Genomic DNA, 27,832 nt, shown 5'->3' on the forward strand with positions numbered 1-27,832 from the left:
AAGAAGCAGAATTTTTCTTGCAATTTAATCTGTAATGCAATTTAACAAAAACAATGCAATTTTACTTTAGTCAGTCTGACTGGTGCGGGTTGGTTATCACGTGCACTCGTTGCAACTTTTTCTGCAGTTCAGTTGCATCCAGTTGGACACGTTACACCGGCCTAGGGAAGCCAAGTATGGACACCATTTATCGTTATCTTTACACACATCTGCAAGAAAACGTCGCAATGGATAGAAATTCAGCTTTGGTGCTGTCATACTTAAGTTAAGACAACTTTTGGGAATCTTCCCTGGATATAATCTTCGAAGACAAAACGTTTTTGCGGAATCTGGTCGAAGGTCAGTCTTCTTTAAACATTTTGCTTATAAACTCTTTTTTATAAAATTACACTTACGCCAAGGCGCGATTTGTCAAAAATTTAACAACATAAAAACATAGCACGTTTTGTCAGCAAATCAACCATACTTTTAAAAACATAACACGCAAAACGCTATTTAGTGGTCGTAAGAGCAATTATAGTGTGAAGTTATAGAAAATTCAATGCTGAAATAAGAACACCTGCGTTTCAAATTCAGAGAAATGAGAGCATCGGGCCTAGGTAAAAATTATCTTGTTCTTAAAAAAAGCGTTATCGTAATTGATCCTCACTAATTGAACCTAAATAATCGCAAACAAAATCGTTCTGGGGGAATCTTTACCCCCCTAGTCACCAATCACGGTCAAATCCCTTATAAACTTTTTATCTTTGTGTCGTCATAAAATCGATATCGTGAGCAACATCATAATGAAAACTTACAATTAGACTAAAATCATTGCTCTCAATCTGAATCTGAGGTCAAAAATTTTATACAAAAAGTTTTGAAGAATTTTTCAAAATGAGGCCGTAAGTCGAATTGGTGTACTCCAGGAAATAAATTTTCAACTAAGAGACCCAGCTTGGCCACTGTTGTAAAGTAAGGTTTGCGCTAGACTTAATCCACCAGCCTCTGTTTCGCTACTGCCTCACTTGACGGACGCTACAACAGAGGCCGTTAAGTGAGGCAGTAGCGAAACAGAGGCTCATGGAGTAAATCTAGGTTTGCGCAATAATGATACTGTGCAGCGGCGTGCGCAGCAAATCAGAACGCAGCACGTCAGCAAGAGAATCGGACCTTTTACAACAGCCTTTTATAAAGTTTACAACAGCTACATCCGGACCTTTTATATAACTTATTCCTTCACACAACAAATTTCAGACATTATACCTTAGTTCCTCTGAGGACAAGGGAAAACTCAACAAAGATACCTAGCACGATTAATAATATTTACAACTCTATCTTCATTTATAAATTGTTCTTGTTTTGCTTATTCTTACTTTTTATTAGTGTCTCTCCTAACATTTGAGAAACAGGTGTATCTTTTAGAATGATTTACTAGAATGTCTTTGAAAAAAATATTTTATACAGTACAAAGGTGGCACTATTCGAGACAAAGTAAAAAGAGCAGCATAGGTGTAATACTTAACCAAGGTGTTTAACAATTAACCTTTTCCAGTAAAACGCTCTTATTGAAAGCTTTTTGCATTTCATGTGCTGTGTATGGCGCAACATGAGCACTCCTTACTTATCTTTACGTGTCATTCCTAAAAAGACTGGCGAGCGATCGCTCAAACCTACAAGTATCAAGCCATCTTTATTTGATGACTCAATCTCTATAACGTTTCCTCCAATACACGATGGATAGTACCTTTTCAACATATACCCTTTGAATGTTCATCCAAAGTCTATCAGGGTGAAATTCATAATTTTGTGACAAGACAACAGTACATGCCAAAAGGCCAACCGTACCTTGTTGAGAAAAGGGTAGTATTCAAAACGTACTTGTTGTGAGAAATTTGTTTGCTGATTGTCTAGAGGCCAGACAAGTCTAAATCCTTCCTCTTGACAGCCCTGTTAAGCTCTGAACTTTCCTCAGAACAACAACGAAAACGAGGTCGGGCATGGGTGTGAAATTTTCACCTTCTTTTAAGCCTTGGCCAAACTGGGCAACATTGTCGGGCAACATTCACAAATTCATAATGTTGCTCAAATGTTATCCAGTTTGGCCACCATTTCGGCCGACAAATTCATTAAGAAATTTGTTGCTCAAATGTTTAAACATGCTTTTGAAACCACTTATCAATTCAAATTTGACGCGCTGTTTTGACAACATCAGCAAAAGATGCTGCATGACAATGTTGCCCAGTTTGGCCACCATTTTTCGACGACAAAAAAATCAACAAAATTTCGGGATTATTGTTTTGGGTGGGTAGGGTCCTAAGCATCAGGCTTGCCCCTAGTTCCAGTGTGACTCATGACAGCCCTTGTGTTAAGAGATATTTAATTAACGAGATGCTAGCTACAGCTAGCGAAAGATGAATTGTCAAAATAAAGTAAATCAGCAAAAAATCTTACTGTCTGTTATCTTGAATTGCTGCGGCATGTCAAGTTTTTGATCCATTCCCTCCACCTCCTCATTCAGGTGATCAGCAAAATGGAAGCGAGGCTTTCCTGTTAGAAATGAAATGCGCATTTCTTAGCTTAAAGTGAAAATGCTAAATTTAGTTTGTGCTTTTAACAACTGTAAGACACGTTTTGATAATCTTTAAAAGCCTTTTGAAGACGGATATAAATTGATAGTAGATACGTACCCCTTGTCATTGACTTACATCATTTGCTAATTAAGGATTTGCGATGTCGGATTTCGGATCATTAGAGGAAAAGATGACTGCCTTTTGAGCCTCCTCGTTAAACTAGTGATTGTAAGGAGCATGCATTGTGTAGAAAAAGGCACCACGGAGCGGGGGGGGGGGATGGGGAGAGGGGGAGGAGGGGCTTTAGCCCTTCCCCACTTTTTGTAAAAAATGCCAAATTTTAAGTATCAAACTACCAGAAGAGCCTCTTTTTATACGGTTTTAGCTCCCCCCCCCCACTTTTTTAGACCCCCACTTTTCTCAACGCTCCGCGGTGCCTGAGAAAACAAAGAGCAGTTTTAGTTCCAGAAATGCCCCCTCCCCCCTTTTGAGGCTGATTTAAGCTTTTGTAGTTTTAAGGATTACAAGCAATAGATAGTTTGAGATTCGTCAAAATAATCACGAATTTACGCTGAATCTAAAACTAATAAAATATTTACCATGAACGATGGAAGCAACAAGAACAATGATGATAAACACTGAATATTTCATCTCATGTAGGTATCTTTTAATCCTAGAAGGAAACCGCAGATTTTCAATACCAAAGATCATAAAAGAAGAGAAAGGGTAAAAAAATATGTGAAAGAGTTGGAGGTGACACAACTTTTAGCATCTTTATTAGATTCATTTTGCAATTGGAGGCAGATGCATCAATCAAAAGCAGCTTTATTACAAGTAAAAGCTTGTTAGATTAGTCAAAAAGTAGTTATTCCGAAGTTGTTGTCACAACAAGGCCCTTTTGAACGTTGTAAAGGCTAAATGCCACTTTTAGCAAGGCTACTAATGGAGTTTACTGTTGAATAAGATAAGTCTAAACAATATCTATCTAAAATATTTCAAGAAAATAATTTTGGCTCTGTTCTCAAAATCTTTTCAGCAAATCTTAATTACATTATACCGACATAAACTATAATTACTAGAAATTTCAAAATTAGAAAATCAAGTAGGCACAAAAAACTAATTGGTTTTGATTATGCTGAAGGACACATGGAAAAACTCACAGCGAGCTATCGAGTCATGTCTCATGTGCTCTGATTGACGCACTGATTATAAGATTTTGTATGGATTTTACTTTGAATTAAAGTGAATTTTTTCCCGAAAAACATATGCAGGAAGCTATCTTTCGGCTGTCAAAACCATTCACCAATATGGAACCTGCGCCGACACTTAATGACTGTTTAAAGCGGACATGCTTGATGGAAAAGATCGAATGGACCGGCAGGAATAATTTCAATTTTCCAATTTCATGGGAAATATATCTAAGGGCAATAACAACATGATGTTATTTTGCAGAGAATTATAAAAATACTACAACCATAGTTCAAATCTTAAGATTAGGAAGCAACCTGCTCTTACTTGAATTCACTTTGATGGTATTGATGAGCAATTGCTATCTAGAGCAATGAAAAATCTCGTCGAACAATTACATACTCCTGGTTCAACCTTACGGATGATTATCCTTTCATTCGAAAGATGATTTTTTTATAAGGCTACCAATCAAATGAGGCTATAAGGGCAGATAAAAACAATGTAGCATAATATTTATTTTTGGTCATGCAACACTATCAAAAATGAATGTTAAAATGGGCCTGAAACCATTTTATTTTGCTTTATAATCATTTTAAAAACCTGCTATTGTGAGAGTACAAGTTAAGAATCGGTGGATCGCTTGCTTCTCAAATCTCACTGATATGAAAGCAGCTGCTACCATCCATTGTAGTTCTGAAACCTGCTTTCTCGTTGCTGAAAGTTGCTGAAAAATCTCGTAACTGGTCAGCTCGAAAACATCATCTATCTTTCCTTTTGCAGACAATACCCACACTGAAACCTCACACTTATCGCAGTCTTCTGACCTTCCAAATACAAATATTATTCAGTCCTTTGATTCCTTGCTTGTAAACTAACATTCAGATGCTTTCTTTATCCCTAAATTGACGACAAAACTATTCTCAAATATAGAAAACAAGTCGCAAGGTGGATTTTATAATCCTTTATGTTTAATAATAGTTTATTTGCTGTTTTGGCGGAGGTAGGCAGATACTTAAAATTACTGTTTTATGCCTGCTTTTAAACTCAAAAATATTTACTTTCGCCGATTTCATGATTTGAAAACAACATTTAAATTCACTTCATGATCTGAAAACAACTCGACATTTTACTATGATGAGCTCTGATATTTAATCTGTTTTATATTATACGCTTTTATTTCAAGCACTGCTAATACATTTAAAAGCGAAATTGCATTGTATGAAATACCTGAAAGTGCCAGTAGAATACTTGTATGATGCCTGATGCCTAGCCCAAACTGCACGAACTTAACATGACAAATAGTTTTACTATGCATTTAGCAAATCAAACGCTGCTGAGGAAATGTTTCTTTAGCTGGACAAACAGCAAATCAGGTTTCATTTAATAACTTCAAAACTTTTTATGTTGTCCAATTATCAATAGCCTCCTATGTTCAATCTAATCTCAAACTAATTTCTCAAACTGATTTCCCAAACTGACATCAAGCACAACGAGTACTTGATGGCACCCGAAGGCAAACAAAATGGCAACAAATAACAAAGAGGTTGTGTAGTTCTAATATCCGAAAAACATTAATCACCTGGTTTAGGATTTTTACCAATAAACATAAAATTCTTTGAATCTACAATAAGGGCAAAGTATTACTGAGCTGAGATGTACCTGGAGGTCGGATATATCTACATACGCTATGCTAAAAATTCAAAGTAAATAGTATTCTGCAGCAGTTTATCATAAGAGGCGGTTTTCTAATGAATGCCTAAAACTGGTTCCCTCTAGCATATCGGGACTAGGCCACCGTTTTAACTTAGCATTCTATCAAAGCAGTGGGTATATTGCTTTTCAAGGATTCTTGCAGAGAAATGCCTCGACCTTTTTGAATGTGGTAAGACTAGCCCCTATCCCTGAAGTCTTTTAAGTACACTGACCCCCAGGGGACAAACAGCGCATGATTTTACAATTATAGCCTCGTAATCATTGGTAAACATTTGATATTCCCTTTAATCGCTAATTCAGTCAATTGCTACTCCCTATTCGAGTCTTTGTCACGCCTTCATGGGTTGTCCTAAAGTACCGAGAAACTATCACCCATACAGTTGCAAACGGAACCATTTGGCATCGTCTTCGGCAAAAGAACATGAACTCGTTTCTTCTCGCCAATTTAGAATTTTTCGTTAAGTACCGCCTCACAAAATTGGAATCTTCGTCATTTAAAGTATACTCTGCCTTTTAATATTCGTTTAACCACCTTTTGTGGCAATGGTCATTTCAAGGACACGTGTTTAGAACTCATAACGAAGACCAATAAAGAAAAAGTTCACCAACGAAGATAAAGGTAAAGATAATTATGTTCCTATTTTACCTAACACCTAAGCAATTCTACCAGTCAACTAACGATTTTGCTCCAGGGGGTCACTTGAACTTTTTATACACAGAGGGGTCCATCCGATGATTGTGGGTAAGAATTTTTCTTGCGATCTAATAATACCTTTGGTTACCTGACTTTTTAGCTGATAACCTTGAGTCAGCTAAATTTGTTTCTGTGACCGCCTATTTCATTTAAACACATTACGCTTACAGCGTCATCATTTACCAATGGCAAGTGCTTTAATTATCTATCAAAAATCCATCAGCTTTATTTTGCTCCGCCTTATATTTGATATCACAATTTTCTATGAATATTACTGATTTTGATCTTAAATACTTTTATGGATGTTACATTAGCACTTTAATTAGTTTTTCTTCTTTCTCTGCCTATTGTGATATATATTGTGAATTACTTAGAAATAACTAGAAACAGACCATCTGCAAAACTGTTTATAAGAATAACATGATCCTAGGACAAATTGCAAAATTGAAACAGCGTACATTTTCAATAAAAAGGAAATTGGAGTTTAGTTACAATTTTCGTCAATACATAGATCTTTTCTAGAAATATTAGATATTCCCTTTTCTTCCAAACCATTGGCTTTGAACTGTTGGAGATAAACAATAGAGTTTTTAATAAAATAAATTTTATAGCAGACTTTCCTTTGAAGGCCTGTTGTCATGGTAGTAATGGTTGGGGTTCCCTTCTTCTAGGACTGTCCCCACCAACAGAGTAGCCCTAATCCCGGGTCAATCCTTAATATTCCCTTGACCCATTCATGTACTTAAGCGTAAGGTTTACCCTAGTGCAAGGATCAGCAATGCTTTATGTAAATTTTGTGGAGGGGATCACCCTACAAGCATGGTTCATATATAGTTTTTAGGCATAGGTTCCAAATCTTTGATTGGCTGAGCGACGTTTTGATCACTACCCACAAAAAATGAACGTCCAAAATTGGCCTAAATCTAGCTGTGAGACACGTTTGTTGTCATATTCTTGAATTCTGATTGGCTAATGGGGTATGGAGAATTTAGGTCGCTCAGCCAATCAAAGATTTGGAACCTATACTGTTCTGATTCTGCACTTTCTAATAAATTTCCATGCCTGCCGTATCAAAGTTCGATTTATGCCTCAAATAACCAGATAAAAATTATGACATCCTTAATTTAATGCACTTTTTATTAAGAGAGCCATATTCAAGCTGTTCTGAAATTTCCTTAAATGAAAATGCCTGAAATGGGATATTTGTGGTTTATTCAAAGATATGATTTTAGTTCAACTTAAATTATTGATAAAACGTTGTGTTTGGGATTTCAGATAACCGAGGAATCATTCAACAAGCGATTTTTGCTAAAATAGAAATGTTTGACAATACAGGCAAACCACCTGGCGTTATTTTTCTCACTTTAGTCTCTTTGACGTGGTTGTCATTGAAGCAAATGGAACACTCAAATTGCATCTTTGTGACAGTACTTAAATAATTACACACATTTTTTTATAAGAAACAGGTTATAAGAAACGGTAGGCTCAATTTTTCGAAAGTTAAGAAATCACCCTACCTAAATGGAAAAAGCTAAGAAACTTTTATAATTTGCAGTTTCAATCTATTGAGTTGACACTCGAAGCATTCTTGACATTGAACATCACTGTATATTGCAACACTACAATGGACATGCAGTTTGCATTCATTCTCAGTAAATTGCACAGTCAAGAAGTTTCCATTTAAATATTTGTTTTGACTTCAACTCGACATTGATGAAGTTCAATGAGCTTAAATGTTTACAGATCTCAACAGAGTTAGTCATTCTAGGAAAACAAAATTTCCTTGATCACTTTGCTAGTTTATCTCTAAATGTGAGTTTTAAGTTTGAAGGATAAGCTGGCAATCCAAGATTGACGAAAAAACTTGCAACACTGGCAATAATACAACGTGGCCAAACTGATTCATAGCCTAATCAAAGGAAAATTAGCTGCGGTGACAAGTCTTTGTTTTTACAAAGAGAAAGAAAAATGCCTACTGTTTAAAACAATTACTGGGGCAATTGTCCCCTAGCTAGCAGGTTAAAAAGCAGCCCTGAACTGATTCCAGTGTTATCTTGAGCAATCTGAAAATACACAGAAATTTGCGGGCAGAAATGGAGTACATAACATGGTTGAATTTGCGTTTATCGCTAATCAAGTACCTTCGACGTTTACAGCATTGAAGCCAAATTTGTGAGGTGCAGCATTAGGTGGATGAATTAAAAAAGGCCATTTTATGTGACATTGGGGATTTAAGCTTCAACAGGGGTTCCCCTGGCTAGGACAAGACGCTCCTCCGCTTCTCTGCTCCTCTCTTCTATTTTCCGCGCTCGTGTTTATGGTACCCAGGCAGGGCATGCGGTCGGAGACCCAAAATGACAGAATCAACATAGGGAAGGTCTGGTATTATTCGCGGAAATAAGAAAATGTTTCTTAAACAAATAAAAGCAATATGTATGAGAGAGCAAGGGGGTTGGTTGGGCCCATACTTTTTACATTTTCTTTGCATGTTCCTAATATTTTGCAGTTTTGCTTGATTCCTGCTTTATCCGAGGGGCAATTCACTTATGCAAATATCGTACGAGATTTTGTCTAAAACATAAGGATTTTTGGGGATTTTCAATTAAAACAATAGGATTTTCACAAAAGGTGTTCGAGATTTTCTTAGAGTAATTTGCCCCTCGGCTTTATCCCTGCAGTCGGATGCAAAGTGAACCTTGCAGCTAAAGTAAAAATTTCGGGTCGACAGCCTTTCATTGCATTATGCAAAAGAACTGGAAGGTTTCCTTATCCTCAAGAGTGTTCCATTTTCCTTGCCTAGCCTTTGCCTGGTATTTATTCGTTCGAAGTGCCTCCATGTATTCCCTCTGGAATAATAAGCAATACCCTAAAGCGCAATATCTGCAACATATTCTGATTTTGGAAACACCCATGCGAAAGACATCAAAACCGTTCGACATCGACTCTTCTTTATAAGAATCAGAAAGTTTCTGCCGAGGCTCGGGTTTTCTAAATGTTGCTCTTATTTCTACATTGTTTGTTGTACAACAACAGAACATATTTTTTTCTATTACAACTAAACAATGGTTAAAATGACATTTTTAGTACCAAAGTTTATTAGCAGATAAAATATGCTTTGTTTAGAAATTTCCAATTTTTTCTATTTTTTTTGCGAGTCACCCCTCGGTGTTCTTATAAGTTGTGTTCTCATAAAGAGTAGAGTGTGTCTGAACAAAGTAGGGTAAGAAATAGGCATAACATCAACCTTTATCAAGAACGGCCGCTTAAAGAGAAAAAAGCAATTTGATGGCTATCATTCATTTCCTTGCAGTGGCGTCGCTTGATCTTCAAGACTAGGGGGTAGTGGGTCATCAAAAGTAAGATTACAGACCAAGACATAGAAATAAATGAAGAAAAATTTAGTCGTTATTTTACCTTCTGATAGCTGGTTTTACCAACAAGTTACCGACTGGCTGGATCAACTGTAAATTTACCAACCAAATGCTGTCATGTTATTAAAATTTAAGCCTTGATGGTAAAATGCGTCTTTATCAAAAGAAAACTTACTGTTTAGCGATGTCCGGCACATGCGTCGGGCCAAATCTGTCCCACGCCAGATAAACAAGGCTAGGCCAAGGGATTCGCAAAGATAAGTAACTAAATCTCCTCTATGCATTTATCGAAACATTGCCAAGTTTTCTGCAAATTAGCTGCAGTTTGCTCGCCATTAGGGCTGCTATGCTATCACACACTAGATGAATAGCCAATGTGGCAATAACTGTCAGTTGCATTGAGTCCATTGATGAGTGCTGTACCAGGCGCAGCACCAACAACAAAACTAACGTACTTCTTCATTGTGTCTCCAAAATGTTATTATGGTTTTACTTTATCTCCGACTCGTTGTTAGTTCTGACGACTTTAAAACTCTACTGGGCTGCATCCCTAAATTTCAAAATTCAACGCTGTACATACTATCTGTCTCCCTCGTCTTGACTCTTGGCAGCACAAAATCATAATTAGCTTCTTCACAGTGGCCTAATTGTCAAAATCGTTTAGTTACTTTTCATTTAAAATTCGCAGTGAGAAATTTAAGGCAATTCATTCTTTTCTACAACAGACCAAACCTGTTAAGAATCACAAAATTGTAACCGAAGTGAAACGGGCAATCATTTAACTGTAGTGGGTGACGTGTGAAGAACCACCCAAGTGAGACAAAGTGAAACGGGCAAATTATTCAATTGTTTGGGGTGAGGTGTGGCACTTGGGAAACGATTTTCGCTGACTTTTGAGGTATACTAATTGTCAAAAGACGAAAATTCTAACATTTATTGTGTAACGTTTGCTGTTGAGACCAATTGCAAAGGTTCAATGTAAAAGGGTGAGCAATCATTTATGTTTTCAGAAAGCTAAACGCAGAATAAAAGACTGAAATAAGATTCTTTGAAGAGGATTGTTTGGCATACATGAAATTATTTCAAAATGATTTGTAAATAATTTCAGAGTTAAAAACGGTAAGAAGAGAGAAGTCAACAAGGGTTTAGAATTAAACTCAAAACCACAGACTATTTGATGGGAGAAAAACGAAGTAAATGGATTATACATTTTTTATTTGTTAAGATCCTTGATTATACACGATCAAGACAACTTGATTTTTAAATCTTAACATTTGACGAGTCTTTTAACATCTTTGGCAACTCTTCTTGCAATTTGTAAGCATGTAGTTTGGATTTTTCTGGCATTCTCCAATTGATGCCCAGTAACTGCAATAGCTATGATTGTCCACGCAGTTACCTACAAAAATGTCGCTAGTTTTGTTTCAAAACGCTAGGCATAAATGCAAATTGCAACAAAATTTTGGGCTTTCAACTCCCTTTTAGAATTGTTCAACGGGTGTCAGCTACCTTTTACTCTATACAAAATAAAGTTTACCCTGTACCCTATATAGAAGGTTAACCCTATACAAACAAAATCATTACAACTACCCCCCCTTCTTATGTGCAAGGGCAAAGGGGCTTATTATCGCCCCGAATTTCAATAGAAGGTTACCCTATACCAACAAAAGTATTACAACTACCCCCCTCCCTCGCTTATGTACAAGGGCAAAGGGGCTTATTATCGCCCCGATTATCAAATAGAAGGTTACCCTATATCAACAAAAGTATTCCAACTACCCCCCTCCCTCTCTTATGTACAAGGGCAAAGGGGCTTATTATCGCCCCGATTATCAAATAGAAGGTTACCCTATATCAACAAAAGTATTACAACTACCCCCCCCTTCTTATGTACAAGGGCAAAGGGGCTTATTATCGCCCCGAATTTCAATAGAAGGTTACCCTATACCAACAAAAGTATTACAACTACCCCCCTCCCTCTCTTATGTACAAGGGCAAAGGGGCTTATTATCGCCCCGATTATCAAATAGAAGGTTACCCTATATCAACAAAAGTATTCCAACTACCCCCCCCCCTTCTTATGTACAAGGGCAAAGGGGCTTATTATCGCCCCGATTATCAAATAGAAGGTTACCCTATATCAACAAAAGTATTACAACTACCCCCCTCCCTCTCTTATGTACAGGGGCAAGGGGCTTATTATCGCCCCGATTATCAAATAGAAGGTTACCCTATACCAGCAAAAGTATTACAACTACCCCCCCCCCCTCTTTTATACAAGGGCAAAGGGGCTTATTATCGCCCCGATTATCAAATAGAAGGTTACCCTATACCAACAAAAGTATTACAACTCACCCCCCAATTGACAGCTATAGAGTTTATTTATCTGCCTGATGTCCGTAGCACTGAACCCAGCTCTCTGGCCCAACTTCTTGTTTGGGTCTGACCTAGCAACGATAGTAGAGTACCCATTGGAGCTGAAAGCATTGTTTTCGTAGTGCATCAATGAATCATAATCGTAGCCTTCACCGTAATAATCAGCTTCCCCGTGGCTGTATTTTCGGAAGTTGTATGACATATCAGGGTCTGCAAATTAATAGAAAGAGTATGTGAGCATTCTGCTCGAAATCTTCGCAATTTCGATTTGCAGAGTCTTTATCAATTTCAAGGTAGCCTGCATAACAACAGGGCAAGGGGGCAAGGGGACAAAGGGGCAAGGAGGCAAGGGGGCAAAGCGTCAATAAAAAGGGAGAAAATATCAAAATGAAGGAAGGGAGTAGGTGCCCTCACTGCATTTCTGGTGCATGCTTGATTGATCTACAATTTTCTAGCTTCCATTTTTGTTATAGTCATAGAAAGATGATGCTCTAACTTTGATACCTCTAGCAACCAGCACCTGAGCTTTAAGACCCCATTTACACGAAAGTGGATCCTTGCGTTCTGCTATTTGAACACTTTTAGGATCGCCTTTAGAGGTAATCCTGTATGGATCCCGTGTAAAAGCAAATGACTTTGAGTCCGGTCCCGTGTAAATACCGGGTATCGGATTCACAAATATCCGGATACTTCTGGATCCGTTCTGGTCCAGGTCTCGTGTAAACAGGGTCTATATGTTGGGCTTTTCGCGTAAAAGAGAGGCTGAATAAACAAGTTCAATGACTTGAAGTTGCAGATTTATCAAAATATGTGTTAATAAGCGCGTAATTCTACATCCTAGTATCCGTGGCTGAAGAGAATTTGGATGATAAGAGACTAAAGGGAGAAAGTAAAATTTATAGACTTTAAACAATGATAAAGAAAAGCAAGCAGAATAAAAGATAGCATAAAAATGATAAACAACAGAATAAGAAGTTTAATATGCAATAAAAATTATTATGCATACAATGAAAAGGATAGTTAATGTAAAATATCGATGAAGAAATGTGAAGACGAAAAACAAAGAACAAGAAGTAATATGAAATAAGAGAAAACGAAAAAAGGAGAAAAAGGAAGGTAATGAAAAGAAAAATAAAAAAGAGATGGAAACAACAAAGCAATAAAAGAAGAAACGGAATTCTGTTGCGATAAAGAAATAAGGACAATGATGGAAAGAATGTGGAGAAATTATAACATGATTTAGTACTTATGCAAGAGGTGAATGCTATGAAGAGAAAAAGAACACTTACTTTTCTGTATGTTCTGCCAGTAGATTGTGACATAGTTGTCCCTGTCGAGTCTCGATTGTTCATGCCAGAATCCAATGGCGTGCATCATTTCGTGCATTACGATACCTTTGTAATAGCAGTAGTTGCCAATTGAAATGTCCTGATATCCGCCAGTCATTCCAATCATTGAGGAGCACCTACAGATAAAGTCTAGACTGTTTGTTGACTGGGGTTTTAGAGGGACAAGTTGGCAAGGAATTATAAGAATCTGTTGATCCCCAGGCTCAAAACTGAACACGCCGAAAGTATTTGCTACTCCGCTTTAAAAGCTTGGAACGATATTCTATTCCACACACTCGGGCACCTCAAAAAGGAACTAAAAGCGAACAAAACTCGCTAAAACACGTACCTCTGGAAGAACATGTTTTATTATAATTTTTAATTTGATTAACTTTAAAAGAGCTTATTGAGCAGCTCATTCTAGCTGAATGAGATATTCGTGTATAAATGATAATGGCGAGCGAATAAATGAACCCTAGGGGCTAGTGGTGTTGCCATCCCAAAAAACTGGGGTGGAGAACAAATATTTTTTTGACCACGCCCTTCAGACTCTTTGAAAAAATGGAAAACGCCCTTTCGATATGTTTCAAAGTTGTTGGAAATCAACTTTCTCAAGCAGCATTTTTCGCAACAGGGACTTTATTGCAAGAAGGACAGGGCCTAAAGTAAGAATTATTTATAGATCTACATTTCCTTTAAAATTGTTGATGTGGTACTATTTTGCATTAACATATATGGGCGTGGCAATACAATGAATATCCAACAGCTGCCACCTTGATGCCAATAACATATCCTAATTAGGCAAAATCCTAAATATGAAGTATCAGAAGCAAAAGTGATTTTTAGCAATATGTGTAGTGAAGTCTTTATTTGTCAGCAAAAAAGTTATCGAAAGGAAATTCTTTGAAATAGTTTTGCCACATCTCTGTCAAAGTTGTCTTTCTCCTTTTATGCATCTTCGGAAGCTTCCCCAAAACCAATCTTGCTCCCCGAGCTGCAGGGCCATATCTTTGCAGCGGAATGGAAATCGAAACTTGTCAGATTAGGAATATTTCTTGCATTGTCATATATTTGCTTATTTTTTCTAGATCTATACTTCCTTTTTCCATTTTTTTTTCTTTAGAATCAAAGCTTCGAATATATGCAAAAATAATATCTTCTGGCACTGACATACAAATTGCGATTGTCTGTCTTCTCGTTTTTGTCTGCCTGTTTGTCTTCTCGGGGGCCAAACAACTAGTTTAAGTTAAACTTCAAAAACTCAAACAGGGTTGTTAAAATCACTTGTCAAAACCTGTTGGGAAAGTATTTTGCCGCTACAGACAGTTGGGCTTCGCATTTTTTTCGATTTTTTTTCAAATGCCAGTGACACTTTTCTCTTTTTGTCGCTTCGGTTCTTATGCTCACCTGGAAATCACAGTGATGAATTTTCACGCAATTTTTTAGTTCTAGGTTTCTCAAAATTCAGCTGTTACTTATTTTTTTCTTTCAGTACTGAAATTTATTGATTCTTTCTGACTTTGCTTATTTCTTAAAGCATTTTTCTTAAAAAATTGTGTAATACGTTGGGGAGGAGATTCCATTTTCGTTTTGCATCGAGAATCATTTTTCTAATGCCTTATTATATAAATTTTGTGCAGTACTTTTGATGCCCTTTTTAACAAATCCACAATTTCTACGATTACAGGTCCACAGATTTGATTTACAACTCCACAAAGTGAGTCATATCCACACTTATTTTAGGCTTCGAAAAAGGAAATTCGATGTCAAACTGATCAACCCATCCCACCCCCTTGAGTTTTTTCAACGGATTTACACCAATGAACGTAATTCCAACAGTATGTTCCGCTGTCTCTAATTCAAATTTTAAGGACTTACCCTTGTCCAACCATAAATCTGACATAGTTTCTTTCATTGGTTCGTGGCACAAATTTGACACAAGTGTGCTTGTTGAACTCATCAATAGCTTGCTGGACAACCTGTCTCCTGTAGTTGTCTGCAATACAACAAGTACTTGCTTACCAATTTGAGATACTTGTTCATATTTTGAAATACCCATTTTACATTTGCGGTACACATCCAGTTTTAAAATTACTAAACGTTTATCCACTTATCAACTATTGGCGTTGTTTAGGAAATTATACTACTTTTGAATCGCCTTTGCAGATTCCTCTTATTTTGAGATACTAATAAATAAAGCTTAGTGTTTTGAGAATCTTGCATTTTTCGAAATACCCATTTTTTTAAATGCGTGATGTTTTTAAAATTTTATTTTTTCTGATAGTTCCGAATTTCCGATGGAATTATTTTCAGTCTATAACATTGTGCCTTTCGATGATGCTCACTTCGGGAAATGATGACGGGTTAGATAATATCACGTGAAAAGAGTGAATAAATCACGTGGAATTACTCGATGCATCACGTGGAATGATTTGATACATCACGTGGAACTACTCGATGCATAATGATAATCATGTTATTAAAGCTACGTAACTTAAAAAAGGCTAGCAGCACTAAGTTCAGCAAAAACATAGTAGAATTAGGACACCAAACCAAACCAAAATAAGGATTCTCCTTTTCGAGAACTACTTTGATAAACGATTTTCTTTAAACTAACAAACAAAGAAACTCTTTTTAGGTTCTAGATATGCGAGAAAGATTCTGATATTTTATTCTGCCGAAACTTCGAAGACAACTTACCAAAATATCGATCAAAAACAAAGGGCACAACACCACCGGGCCATTTTCTGGCAGCTGAAGCAACTGCGTCAAATGTGTTCGCCTCTCCTTCAACAACTTGTTTTGTCTTGTCAGTGAGGACAATGTCCCCTTCAAAGAGTGCCTTTCCTGCAGAAAGGAAAGAGATTTGAGAAAATTAAAAAAGTTAACTCTTTCCTCGTTGACAAATCCAAACCGAGGAATTCAGTGGTGCTTAAAAAATACATCTAAGCAACATATTTATTCTTTCAAAGACTTGAAGCTAAAACTATGTTAATTGAATTTATGCTTATCACTTTACCTTGAATTAAGGAGAGGCAACTTAATGCCAATGCAATGTAGGAAATCATCACCATCTTGCGGTTATACTTCACAGCAACGGGAATTTTCCTAAAACATATAAGCTCGATTTACACCAAAAGTCAAGTCACCGAATAAAAAGCAATTAATATTGTGCCTTTATTTTCAACAATGAATTTCTCGTGTTGCTGGTAGCATATGATTTTATGTGAACCAGGTTTTAGTTCAAACAGTACTGAAGTCGCTTACGTCATGCAGCTATGCAGATTCATCAAAAGTACATACTGTTTTTCATTCGAGGAGTAAAAATGAAATCACTCACCTTCTATGATGATTTTCGACTATGATCCTTAAGTGCTGCCTCTCACTTAAATAGCTGGATGCTTTGATAAACAAAATGAAGTTAAAAATTCGCCTAAACATACAAAACTTGAAATACCATTTCTTTTTGAAGAAGGATTTTTGGTATTTTAATTAAAGATCCCAATTTACATTAAATTTACTAATCTGTTGGTAAATAAACCAACTTAATGTGGTGCATTATGTTTCGAAACAAACTCAACTGATAAAACGGTTTCAAGCACCATTTATTTAGGGTTGAAATCTGCATGAAAACAAGAGCGAGTTCATTGGCTTTTAACCTGCTGAGTAAACGACTCAACCTTATTATGTCAACAACTTTTATTTTTACTTAAGTATCTTTCAATTTTTAATTCCGTAATTAAAGCTAACTAAATAAGAGCTATATCAAATAATTAGGGTTATTGTTTCAAGCAGTCGGTGATGACATACAGCTTCATTAAGTGAAAGGTGCTTCATGCAGAATTAGAGAAGTATGAAAAGCTCTTAACCGACCATTTTTTGTGACGATATCAGCTGTGAATGTTCTTTACAAATGAAAATTATCATTTCACCGGTTTGTCATAAAGTGCTCGATGCCATGTACACAGGGCTGTACACACGGTGATGAATAGAACAAGAAAATTCTTCACATAATCGTCTTTACTGAATTTCTAGCTTGCACTCGTTTCATTATGAACGTAAACAGCTGCGGATTATTTTAAGAGTTTGCTCATCCTATTTAAAAAGGCATCATCAACTTTTTGCCAATGTAATCTTGACAAGATTTTATTACGTCATTGGTCCCAGCTCCCTACAAAGCTGCACGAGATATGGGCCGTGTGTTGGATGATTCTATTTAACAGAACATTCGATTCTTGAAGAAAAGCGGATATTTAGAATCGTGGCGATAGACTTACGTAGTCCTAGCCCTACCCTCAGCCCCAGTCCAAATCCTAACCTCAGCCCCATATAACTCTAACCTTGACTATTAAATGCATGTTTTGACGAACTGAGTCAGATTTTGTATTATATGTGAATTTATATTTAGATATTATACAGCAAAGTTCTTTGCTTCAAGACTCTTTCAATATCCACCTGTAAAGTAGTTGTTCGTTGACTTTGAATTTTATCGTACAGAAATATCGATCAACATCAACATTCAATTACTGTTACCTCGGCTTACTTTCTCGGAAACTCTTAAACTAAAGAATATATTTTGGAGTTATCAAAAGTTTGAATTGTTTGCCCTAATCTCTTGCCTAATTATTGATAATAACAATGAATGAAGATTTAAGCTCAAAATTAGTAGATTCGAATTATCAGGACATTCAGGCAGTCGAACCATCACTTCTTGCAATTTGGCAAAAATTCCTAGTTCCTTTAAAAGCTAAGCACCTGGGAAGCAGCTAGAAATGGCTGCGTCAATTTTAGGTACTAATTATTCCGTTGCCGCGACTTGATTTTATTATTTACGTTTTAGCCTGGTTGCTGCATTCAGAATTCTTCAACATCAATTGCGGTTTTGTTTTATTTTGAATCGATCATGAAATGGTATTAATGTTTGGAACGAACTGATCCTGAGCTGATTATTATTCTGTAAGCCAGCAAGAAATGATCTGAAAAGCTGCATAGTGTGGGAAAGCAGAAAGGTTGGTGATTTATGTTTTCTTATTTGCGTTCAATGGAAGTTGGACGAATAAAACTTTGCACTTAAAATCTCTGCATGAATGAATCACAACTGACAGCCAGAATTATGCCCGACATGCTGTGATCACCTGTCTTACTGTCGACAATAACACGTATTTTGCTTCAATGTCGCAGCTTTTCTCTGCCATGACAATATTAAGCCTTGGCATGATGAACATGTGATCGTAAGAAGATTTTCGCTCCATGAGCATCTCAAGAATAATGAGCGCTTTGCTCGTTCTGGCCACCTTATAGATTAAGACTTGTTACAGGTAATCTGATAGATAGAAGCAAACCATCTGATCAGAATTTGCTAGCAGAAGACTGACAACACTAAACTTAAAAGCAATACGCTATATCCGCTAATGTGTTGGATTGTACGAACAATGATATCTTTTATATTATTAGATGGTAAATTTAAGTTGTTTTAAACCCCTCCCAATAAGGAACTCTTTTTAGGGGATTTTTTTATGCGACCGAGTGTTTTGCAAAGTGGATGGCCTAAGCCAAAAGATGAATTGAAAATTGATGTCCAAGTTTCTGCGCATTGCTTAACCTAGTGTCTTACAAATGATGGGACTTTACTTTTGAAAGTAGACTTCTACACAAAATCTTAAATTGCATAGTAGAGGGGCACCAACAATGTGGATGCAAAGTGTGCAATTTACGAAACTGGTTGCCAAATCTGCACATGAATCGGTAAAACCAAAACTTTTGTATGGAAGTCTCGCCAAGCAAATCACCAGGAGAATCAATCTATAATTCACACAGTATTTCACAAAACTCGGTGTCTACCTATCTTTTATGTCAATCTTTTATCTTTAATATCATAACTTTTAAATGTTGTACAAAGCAAAGTATAAACAACAAGCCTGTACTGTAGTAAACATAAATAGAATATATTTCTTGAAAGCATTGGTTTTGTAAGTAGTGCATTGATTATGGTTCACTCTTTCTTTCCACGTAAAATTTTCTTCTGAATCCAAAGTTATGTTGCTACCTGATTATGTATGACACACAATCTTGTATATTTATCAAATGATTTGAGAACGAGCGTGGCACTGACGTCATATTGACGTCACAATTTTAACAGATACCAGAGATATGAAATCGAATAAGAGGGACAAACTTTCTATTAAGCAAAATGAGACATTGGCACAAATCTGGTTGGTACATTCCGCTTGTGCCATTCTGGACCATATTGTTGAACATATGGCAAATATTCTCATCAAAATTTCTAATATTAACATTGCCGTATAATGTTTCGTTTAAACTTATAACAGTAATTAAGATGTTGAACAGAAATTAAAACAGTAAGATACTTTTGCACAGGATTGAAAATATTTTTTTATGCTAAAAGGTACTGGAAAATTGGTTTGACAGCACAGAGCAAATGTAAACTTTAGTGTAAAATTCTGATACGATTAAATTGGAAAATGAGATATTAGAATGTTTGAATACGAGCGCGCATATGAAATAGTTGATTTCGTATATTTCTCTACTTTTAGTCACTGTTTCAAATGTCGACTACCGCACTGGGTTGTCTTTGCTAAGAATAACTGATGGAATCGGCTTGCAGATAGAAAATAAATTCATATTTCAGAGTGCTGTTTACTCCATATTATGAACTTTCAGCGTAAAGAACGAGAGAACAATGTGAAATTAACATAAACGTGGGTGATAATTAGTGCTGTTCGAGCAGGTGTTTTTGTAGACAAAAAGACAGTTAGTACCCACCCACTTGGACCTTCATTCAAAACACATCCCAGCGTCAAACCTCTACCAAGTTCAAGATTAAAGTCTGAAACCTTCACCAATGAAATAGATGGGAACAACAGCTGTAGTGTCATTTATTGATGTGAATATTGCAATGGGAATAGCTAACTTTTTTGTTTTATTGCTGGACAGTTTTAAATCCATTGTTAGCCGGTATTTTTACACGAAATCGTTTCAAACAAATTATGCGTTATCTTCCCCTGGTAGATAACCTTTTCAAACTTGTAAGTATTGTACACAACCAGGAAAAATCTTTTCAGTAAATGTATCGTCCTCCTCAAAAACTAAGCCTTGCTGAGCAAATGATTGTGACAAAGTCGAGAACATGATTCTTACAAAAAGCTTGGATAAAGTTATGGGGTTATGCATGGCTGTAACAGGCTATTGTCTCCAGTTTCAAATGTATGAGGGGAAAACTAACAGCATAGCAGAGCACGGACTTGTACGAAGGGTTAATTTGATTTGATAGGCTACCATCTTGTCAAAGGTTTTCACTCATTCGATTACTTCTTTGCAAGCCTCATGCTTTCGAAAAATCTGATTTACATTTTTGAAAACTTACTTTTTAAAAACTAGACTCAAATAAAGCTAGACTCAAACTTAGAAATACGTGATATAATTTATTCTTACAATAAAAAAAGGTTGTTAATAAATGAGATCCGTTTCAATCTTACCATTCAGTTGGGAGGAAACTCATGAAATGGAGGGGAAAAGTCTTCTCTCGCCTTGTTGAGTTTGTATTGTTGTATATGCCATGTGTCTGTATTTTCATGCGAATCTAGAATTTATAAAAAGAGGGCAGCACATACAAGATTCAGGATTATATCAGTTCATGTTCTTGTGCAGCCATTACTTGATGAAAGAGAATAGAGATACAATCGAAAGTTCTAAGACAAGCAAAATATCGTTAGCAAATGCTGAACACCTCAGAATAAGAATCTGTTTGGAGATGATGTCAGATTACAAAGAAATCATTATCCAGTAAGCCATTTTCCTCAAAATCGAAAACTTTTTGCCAAGGTATGCAAAGTTAGAAAATATAATCATTTTAAGAAAAGTAAAGACTTTACATGCAAAAAAATAGCTCACTCATTTTATAGTAAACGAGGTGTAAAATAAAGAGACATGAACAACTACTCCTCGTGAAGAGAAAATGGAACAGTCTTGGTAAAATGAACCCTGGAGACTTTTTGTTTGATTTTGAAACTAAAAATTATTGATGAATCAATATTTGCTTATGTCACTTTTTTATTTTAAACTTCATTCTGTTTTTACAGTACAGACATTTTTACCTTTCAGATTAGTTGAGCTAAGTTCTGATCAGTTTTTCCGCCATTGTTGTGGCTGCCGTCTTGGAAGTGTAAAATTTCATTTTTTTAAGAAAGACATCTTTTAGGAGAGTTACAAGTCCTAAATTTCGAAATGTATGCCGATTTTTATCATGAGAACAGCTTTCATCAAGCAATCTATTTCTAAGGAGAAAAACAGTACAAAATAATAAAAGACCAAAAAAGTGGCAAGCAAAAAATATCCTAAAAACTAATGCTATTTATTTGTGAAAAAGTAGCAAGTTTTAGAGATTAACTATGTATGTTAGAAAAATAAGAACATGATTCATTTCAAAATAAAATGCTCAGTCTGATTTAAAAAATTGTTGTTATGAAAAATTGGATTTGATATTATTTTTTCTCCGAGATGCAATTTTTTATCGAAACAATGGTTGCTAAGTTACCATCGTTGCAGAAATATATAGGCTATTAGAATATGAAAGATCATTATTAAAGGAATATGTTGCTATATACCTTTCTATGATTTATGCAGAAAAAGTATTTTAGATTAAACAAAGGTATCATTAGGATCATAGAAATTTCTTAAAAAAAACTTCAAAATCTGACTCTCGTTGAAAATCTATTTGAATTTTCTTCTAAGCAAACCGTTATTCAGTTAATAAGTTAACTGCAGAAAGGACAGGATAGGTTCATTTTTACGTGTGGGTAAGGGATGTTTTTATCAGGTCTGCCTCCGAAAGATCTAAAACAACAAAGTTGCTTAATTTATCATTGTTTGTCTCTGATTCACGCTTTTAATAATTTATTTCTTGAATGCTTTTGCACACAGATGCCAACCGCAAGTACATCACAGCGACCAGACTCAGCGACAAATCAGAGACGCTCAAGCTTGACAACTGGTTCTGGTTCACCAAGACGTTCGAGTGTGTCAGAGTCTTCCGTTTCGCCACGACGAGCTAGTTTGACCAATAAGAAAAGTCTAATACAGTTACCTGGTAACATACCCGTCCAGAAGCCAAGATACCTACGAAGAACGTCTAGTTCCCAGGAGATCAGAAAGGGTAACAATAAGACATTTCATTCATCGCTGCCTGCTACAGCAATAAACGTTTTTCGATAATACTCTTACCTTTCCCAAACTGGCCCTAAGAGCTCAAAATTGCACTCCCAGTTTTGAAATCATTTAGAAATTTGATTCCCCAAATTTAGAAACTTGCTATATTGGCCTAAACTGCTATACAACAATCGATTTCACCGTTGTTGGACAGAGGTGAGCTAAGAACTCTGTTACTTGCTTGATGTGGAGAACGAAACGTCGTAATGGTTTAAAAGCATTGCCAAAAATCGACTTCATTGTTTCTGGCTGAATCGTTCTTTCCTAGTTAGCTTTATGACACGACGTTGAGGCTCTGTTCACCCAGTACATAATTAATTTCATATCAGGCTACTTTTGATACAAGGTTCACATGATGACGTATGAAGCCAACAGGGTTTGTATTGTTTTTGCGGATTCAATTCGTCTCGCTTTGATCGCTTTATATAGGGATCCGTTTGAGTGCGAGGTTTTGCGCAATGGCTTTGCAAACAATATAATACGCAGTGCAGGACTAAGTATGGATCTTGCCTAAATATTTATGCTTCATTGAGATCGAACTGTAGCGTGAAAAAAGGCCTAAGTTTTTGTTTGACCTGCCGTTGCATTGGCCTGGACATTGACTTTGACTTCACGATTTGCTGATAGGAAAGACACTTGGGAAAATATTTCGTTTTCTTTTATCAAAATATCGTTTATTTTTTACCTAGATGATGGAGGATCGGCTGAAAACAGCAAGGATCTTAATCAAAACAGCGTTCCAGGCAAGCTTAATGTGAGGAAGATTTCACGAAGAAGATCAAGCACATCTGGGGCTCTGCTTCTTCAAAATGATGCATTGACGTCACGTATGTTATTCATTACATGTCTTTCTGGAATGGAATCGCTATTTGATTTTTGTTGACAACTTAATATCATGACCAAATTTAAGGATCCTGTTGCGATAAATGCAACCAAGTTAGTTCAAGCGCTATTTTGCATAAAGCAATGCATCTTCAGGTATTTTATATACAGTTTTAGAGATTTTGGAAATCTTTACAATACGGCATTTTGTTACCTGGATTGTCTAAAGCTATTCTTAGAAAATGATTCCATGTAAAACTGAACCAAATATTCGAATATAAGATTAACTGAGACTAATACGAATATAAGTACTTGAATAAAATATATGAATTATGCGGGTAATTTCAATGTATAATCTTGAGTATAATAAAATCCAATCCAAAAAAAGAGTCTTTATCCATGTCCAAAAAACTGGCTGCTACACAAGCATACTCCGTGCACTATTCAAGTGTCGGTTCCCTCGTCCTCTACTGTGGTCCAGTGACCTCTTTTTTCTCTTACCTCAATATCCAAGTCCCTCAAAAATTATCAATACCAACGTTATACGTCATATCATATTTCGCGTGATAAGTATCAAATATAACTGTGGTAATAATGGTTGATAATGATAAATTTTGTTAACAATTTTGTTGCGATGGTTTCTACTTATCTATTATACGAAGTATAAAAATAATTTGGAATTCGTCTTTGCAGTGAACAATCTTCTTAATCTAAGTATTTTTTGGCTTATCAACAGCGAGATCAAATGGAGACGAAAATTCGCCCACAAGTAGCGGCCGTAAATCAAGTATTTCGTCTCTGCCAAATTCACCGCGCGGAAAAAGCCCACTCTTTAACACAACCGTGCACCAGAAGTCATTGTCACCACGATCGAGATGGATGGGCGCTTCTGAAAAAATCAAGCGAAGGAACAGTAGCACTTCAAACCATTTTCTGAGTCCTGCGGAAAGACTTGGTACGTAGAAATTGCAACACTGTTCCGTTCGCTATGCAGTTCCATTCGCTTTCCAAGATGCGTGGAAAGTCTGATTTACATGAACTGCTTTATCGAAGTATATTTATCGCTACCACCTTAAACCTTGGTTTCACGGAGTGATTACCTTGATTAAGGAGACCAACACAATTCCGGGTCGTGAACAACCTTAAGAATGTTACCTGTTAGTGCGATATAAACCGGTGGAAACAGGACAACTTGAAGGCCAATTTTAGATAATCTGCAGGGCCCACGCCATCGGGGGTCGATGCAAATAATTTCAAACCTGCAATAAAAGGTGAATGAAGCCTTGCACCCCACTTTAAGTAGCTTTGCTCCTATTTAAATTTCGTGGCATGACCCTGATCTGTCACATAAATCGCCTTAAACCACACAGTTGATGTCACTTGATGGAATTTTGTTATGTGTATGCTCTTGTTACATCGGAACTTTTGTGTTCAGTCTAGACAAGTGGTGTTCTTTTATCAAATTCGTAGTTCTTGTTGAAATTTTTACTATGGATCACTTGAAACCTTTTCTTTCAAACAGCTTCAGATCTAAAATTGCTGTTTCTTTGTTCACTCTCAGTCATTTTATATTTATCGATCGTGCCTTTTCAATAAGACATACACACCACTGATCGTTGTAACGAGCTTTTATTCAACACTTTCCATGTTGACTTTCTTCGTATTAATCGCTTTGCTCAATCGCATTATTCGCGTTGTTCGCCTTAATCGCGCAAGCTTTCTCGACTTGTTTCACTTGACAAAAAAAGATGTTAATTGAATCTAAGGTAACAGCTTATAATATTCTAATTCACAATGCATTCTGGTAACATTCTAGGGACCACGTTTAAGTATCCGGACACAAGAAACAAAGCCTCTGTGTACACAAATGAAAATTTCATCGAAGGTAGTTTGGTGATGAGCTCAAATAAGTCCATTCGAGCACTGGAGTTTGAGAACAAAGAATCTGGGAAGGAGGCAAGAGACATTCGAGATGCACTTGAAAAAATGGAAGAAGAAAAGATGCAGCTTGAAGTTCTAGAGGCTGGAGTGGCAGCATGGGTTGGCCTTTTGGCAAACATCCAGCGGTTGAGCAAGGGTGTTCCTCTAATGAGATCAATTAGATTGGTGGGTAGATGCCAATAAGCCTGGTATCCTTCTTGATAGCACACCCACTCTATGTGAATATATGGATATATTACTGAGCCAGGGTCAAATATGGGGTTCTTTAAAGATGGTTTTCAAGGGTTGGCAGATTTATGTCTTGATTGCTTCTAAATATAGTTAGGTTCCTTTCAAAGAAATTATTATTTTTATTTAAGAACTCATTTAGGTGAGTAACGGTATCTATGTTACGCTAATTTTTGTATCAATAACATTAACTCTTATAACCTCAGAGTATCCGTAGACATAATCTACTTCATGTAACGCACGCTCTCGTACACAGAAATCAGCTTCTTATCGCCATAACAAAAAACTAATAATAATCATCGACTTAACTAACTGACAACTATCAGAATCTAAACGTAAAACCAAAAATACTACATTATGCAACCCTTAATGCATTAATTACACTGGGTAACAATTTATTTTCTTCAAAATAATATATATTTGTTCATCAGTATGGTTTATAGCAGGGGGGGGGGGGCTCAATAGCAACAATCTTAAACATGAGCTTCACGCTTTTTTATAAGAGCCAGATACTGTTTGCAGAGGCTCAATGTTTCTTATTTCGGATATTTTTAGGCTTTGGTGTTCTCAATTTATTTCTTTATTTAAAAGTTGATTTTTCTCCGTCTATATACTACATATTTCACCAATTTCACTAACATTTGCTAACATAATTCCTGATAATTACAGTACTATTCCTTATTTTTACTAGTCCTCTTCCTTATTTTTTTTTTTGCTTTTTTGTGAAAATTGCTTTTTTTCATTTGCGTCGTCTTCTATCTTTTATGGATCAGAGAATCTGATACGAATTTGATACGATATAGCGTGAAAAAGGCCTAAAACTGTTGTGAATATTTTCAACTGTTGTAAAGGGTTTCTCTCTCTATTTTCCAAAACTTTGAGGATTTGCCTGAACTCAAGCGTAGTGAATTATCGTATCCGAACTGAAAGTAGTTTCTTTTTAATGCACAGTTATGCGACATGTCGGCTTTGTAATTGATGCTAAAACCCTGAGTAGCAATATCAGTGACAGTGCCAGCCACTAGGATCCGGGGGGGGGGGGGGGGGGATGAACAAAATAAAAATTTTGGCCACATCCATTTTCTGTCACAAAACGCAATTTTACCAACAAGGAACGCCAATTTTACACATAACAAACGCTTATGGTTTTAAATTTGATTTCGCAAAGGAAGTTTGAAGTTATAGAATTACATCACAAAAAATATTTCGCAAAAATATGTCCTCTCCTCCAAAGTTTTCTCCTCGAATTTAGACGAATTTCGAAACTGATCCTGCTGAGAACTGGAGGGGGATATGTCCCTCTAGTCCCTCCCCCCTCGTGGCGCCCCTATTAAATAATATATTTAAATTAGATAAATTCCCGCTCCGGTAACAGTATCTTACAATTAGATAAAGCTTTGGACCAGTAACATTATCTTTCAATAAGCTATTTTTCGTGTCAGTAACAATATTATGCAATAAGATAATGTTTTGGACCAGTAATAGAACCTTGAATGTTTCTTTTTTTGCCCAGGTCTGCCTGCAAATGCAAAAAACATTCATAGAGAATGGCGGAAAGTATAGTGCAAGTCTGCTTTCCCTTAGAAGGAGCAAATTACCAAACGTGTCAAAAATATCGTGTGTTATGGAAGAAGTTAGGGCAAAAGTTGTAGAAGGTGGAGAAGAGCTGAGCTTGGTCGATGGAAAGTTTCTGGAAGAAGTGCGAGAAATCCTTGGTCGTTTAGAAGGAGTACTTGCTGTCACATTGGCCCATTATCGCTGATTTGAAGATCAACACTTAATGATACTGGACGCCAGTAAAGGAAAGAGAAATTTGAGACACTTTTGCACGTAAAAAAATAAACTTTAAATTATTGCACCCTTTTGAAATTCTCAGGCCGGATGGAACTCACAGGAATTCGATTTTTTCTGCTCTCAGAAACAAATTTGCTAACAAATTACCGATTATTTGTCTACTTTTGGTTTAAATTTATATGTTATACATGATGTATAGATTAGAGTACTTAAAAGTATTTGAAAATTAAACTTCAAAATCAGATATCTGCGATCTTCATTGGTTCACAAAGCAATAAACAAATGATAACTACAATTCGCAACTAGGCAGAAAGAAAACTGAATTTTTCAACAGGATTTTTTATATCATGGTCTTCGATTGTGGAAATCACAAAAAACATGGAAATCACCAAGGGTCATGAACGCATTCGCTAAAACACTTCTCTGATTTCTTCGTTACTGCAGCCCTCTCTGCATTCTTCCAATAATCCAGGAGATCTCTTTTTCAAAAACCGTGTTGCCTTTGCCTTTATCAACCCCAATTTTGGCTTCTTCAAGGAACCTAGAGAAGTTCAATATCGTATTTAATGCTTAGATTTAGCCAAGACGTTGATGTGTGCA

The 27,832-nt window shown here is 36.3% G+C and overlaps 3 protein-coding genes and 1 long non-coding RNA gene across 5 annotated transcripts in view; 1 reads left to right on the forward strand and 3 right to left on the reverse strand.

Moving 5' to 3' along the window:
• LOC135688070 (peroxidase mlt-7) lies at nt 1-9,615 on the reverse strand. The gene is made up of 4 exons (XM_089113981.1): nt 9,562-9,615; nt 3,152-3,225; nt 2,434-2,529; nt 1-209 (listed from the first exon to the last, which is right to left on the reverse strand). Exons 2-4 carry the CDS (start codon nt 3,201-3,203, stop codon nt 97-99), a joined length of 261 nt encoding a protein of 86 aa, XP_088970107.1. The 5' UTR covers nt 3,204-3,225; nt 9,562-9,615; the 3' UTR covers nt 1-96.
• LOC135688068 (uncharacterized) lies at nt 204-27,708 on the forward strand. The gene is made up of 7 exons (XM_065204774.2): nt 204-339; nt 18,063-18,231; nt 22,163-22,394; nt 23,137-23,274; nt 24,006-24,224; nt 25,086-25,375; nt 26,952-27,708. The coding sequence occupies exons 3-7, from the start codon at nt 22,163-22,165 to the stop codon at nt 27,198-27,200; spliced, it is 1,128 nt and encodes a 375-aa protein (XP_065060846.2). The 5' UTR covers nt 204-339; nt 18,063-18,231; the 3' UTR covers nt 27,201-27,708.
• On the reverse strand, nt 10,717-16,511 carry LOC135688069 (zinc metalloproteinase nas-15). The gene is made up of 7 exons (XM_065204776.2): nt 16,490-16,511; nt 16,242-16,330; nt 15,923-16,069; nt 15,101-15,218; nt 13,184-13,359; nt 11,874-12,104; nt 10,717-10,917 (listed from the first exon to the last, which is right to left on the reverse strand). The coding sequence occupies exons 1-7, from the start codon at nt 16,492-16,494 to the stop codon at nt 10,805-10,807; spliced, it is 879 nt and encodes a 292-aa protein (XP_065060848.2). The 5' UTR covers nt 16,495-16,511; the 3' UTR covers nt 10,717-10,804.
• LOC135688071 (uncharacterized) overlaps nt 27,472-27,832 on the reverse strand; it is a 3,458-nt gene continuing 3,097 nt past the window's right edge. For both annotated transcript variants that reach the window (XR_010516329.2, XR_016144906.1), the window contains one exon: nt 27,472-27,773. This is a non-coding gene — a long non-coding RNA (uncharacterized LOC135688071). The remainder of the gene's footprint in view (nt 27,774-27,832) is intronic.

This window comes from Rhopilema esculentum, chromosome 19, assembly GCF_057945365.1.
Source record: "Rhopilema esculentum isolate cy_ngs chromosome 19, ASM5794536v1, whole genome shotgun sequence".
NCBI lineage: Eukaryota > Metazoa > Cnidaria > Scyphozoa > Rhizostomeae > Rhizostomatidae > Rhopilema > Rhopilema esculentum.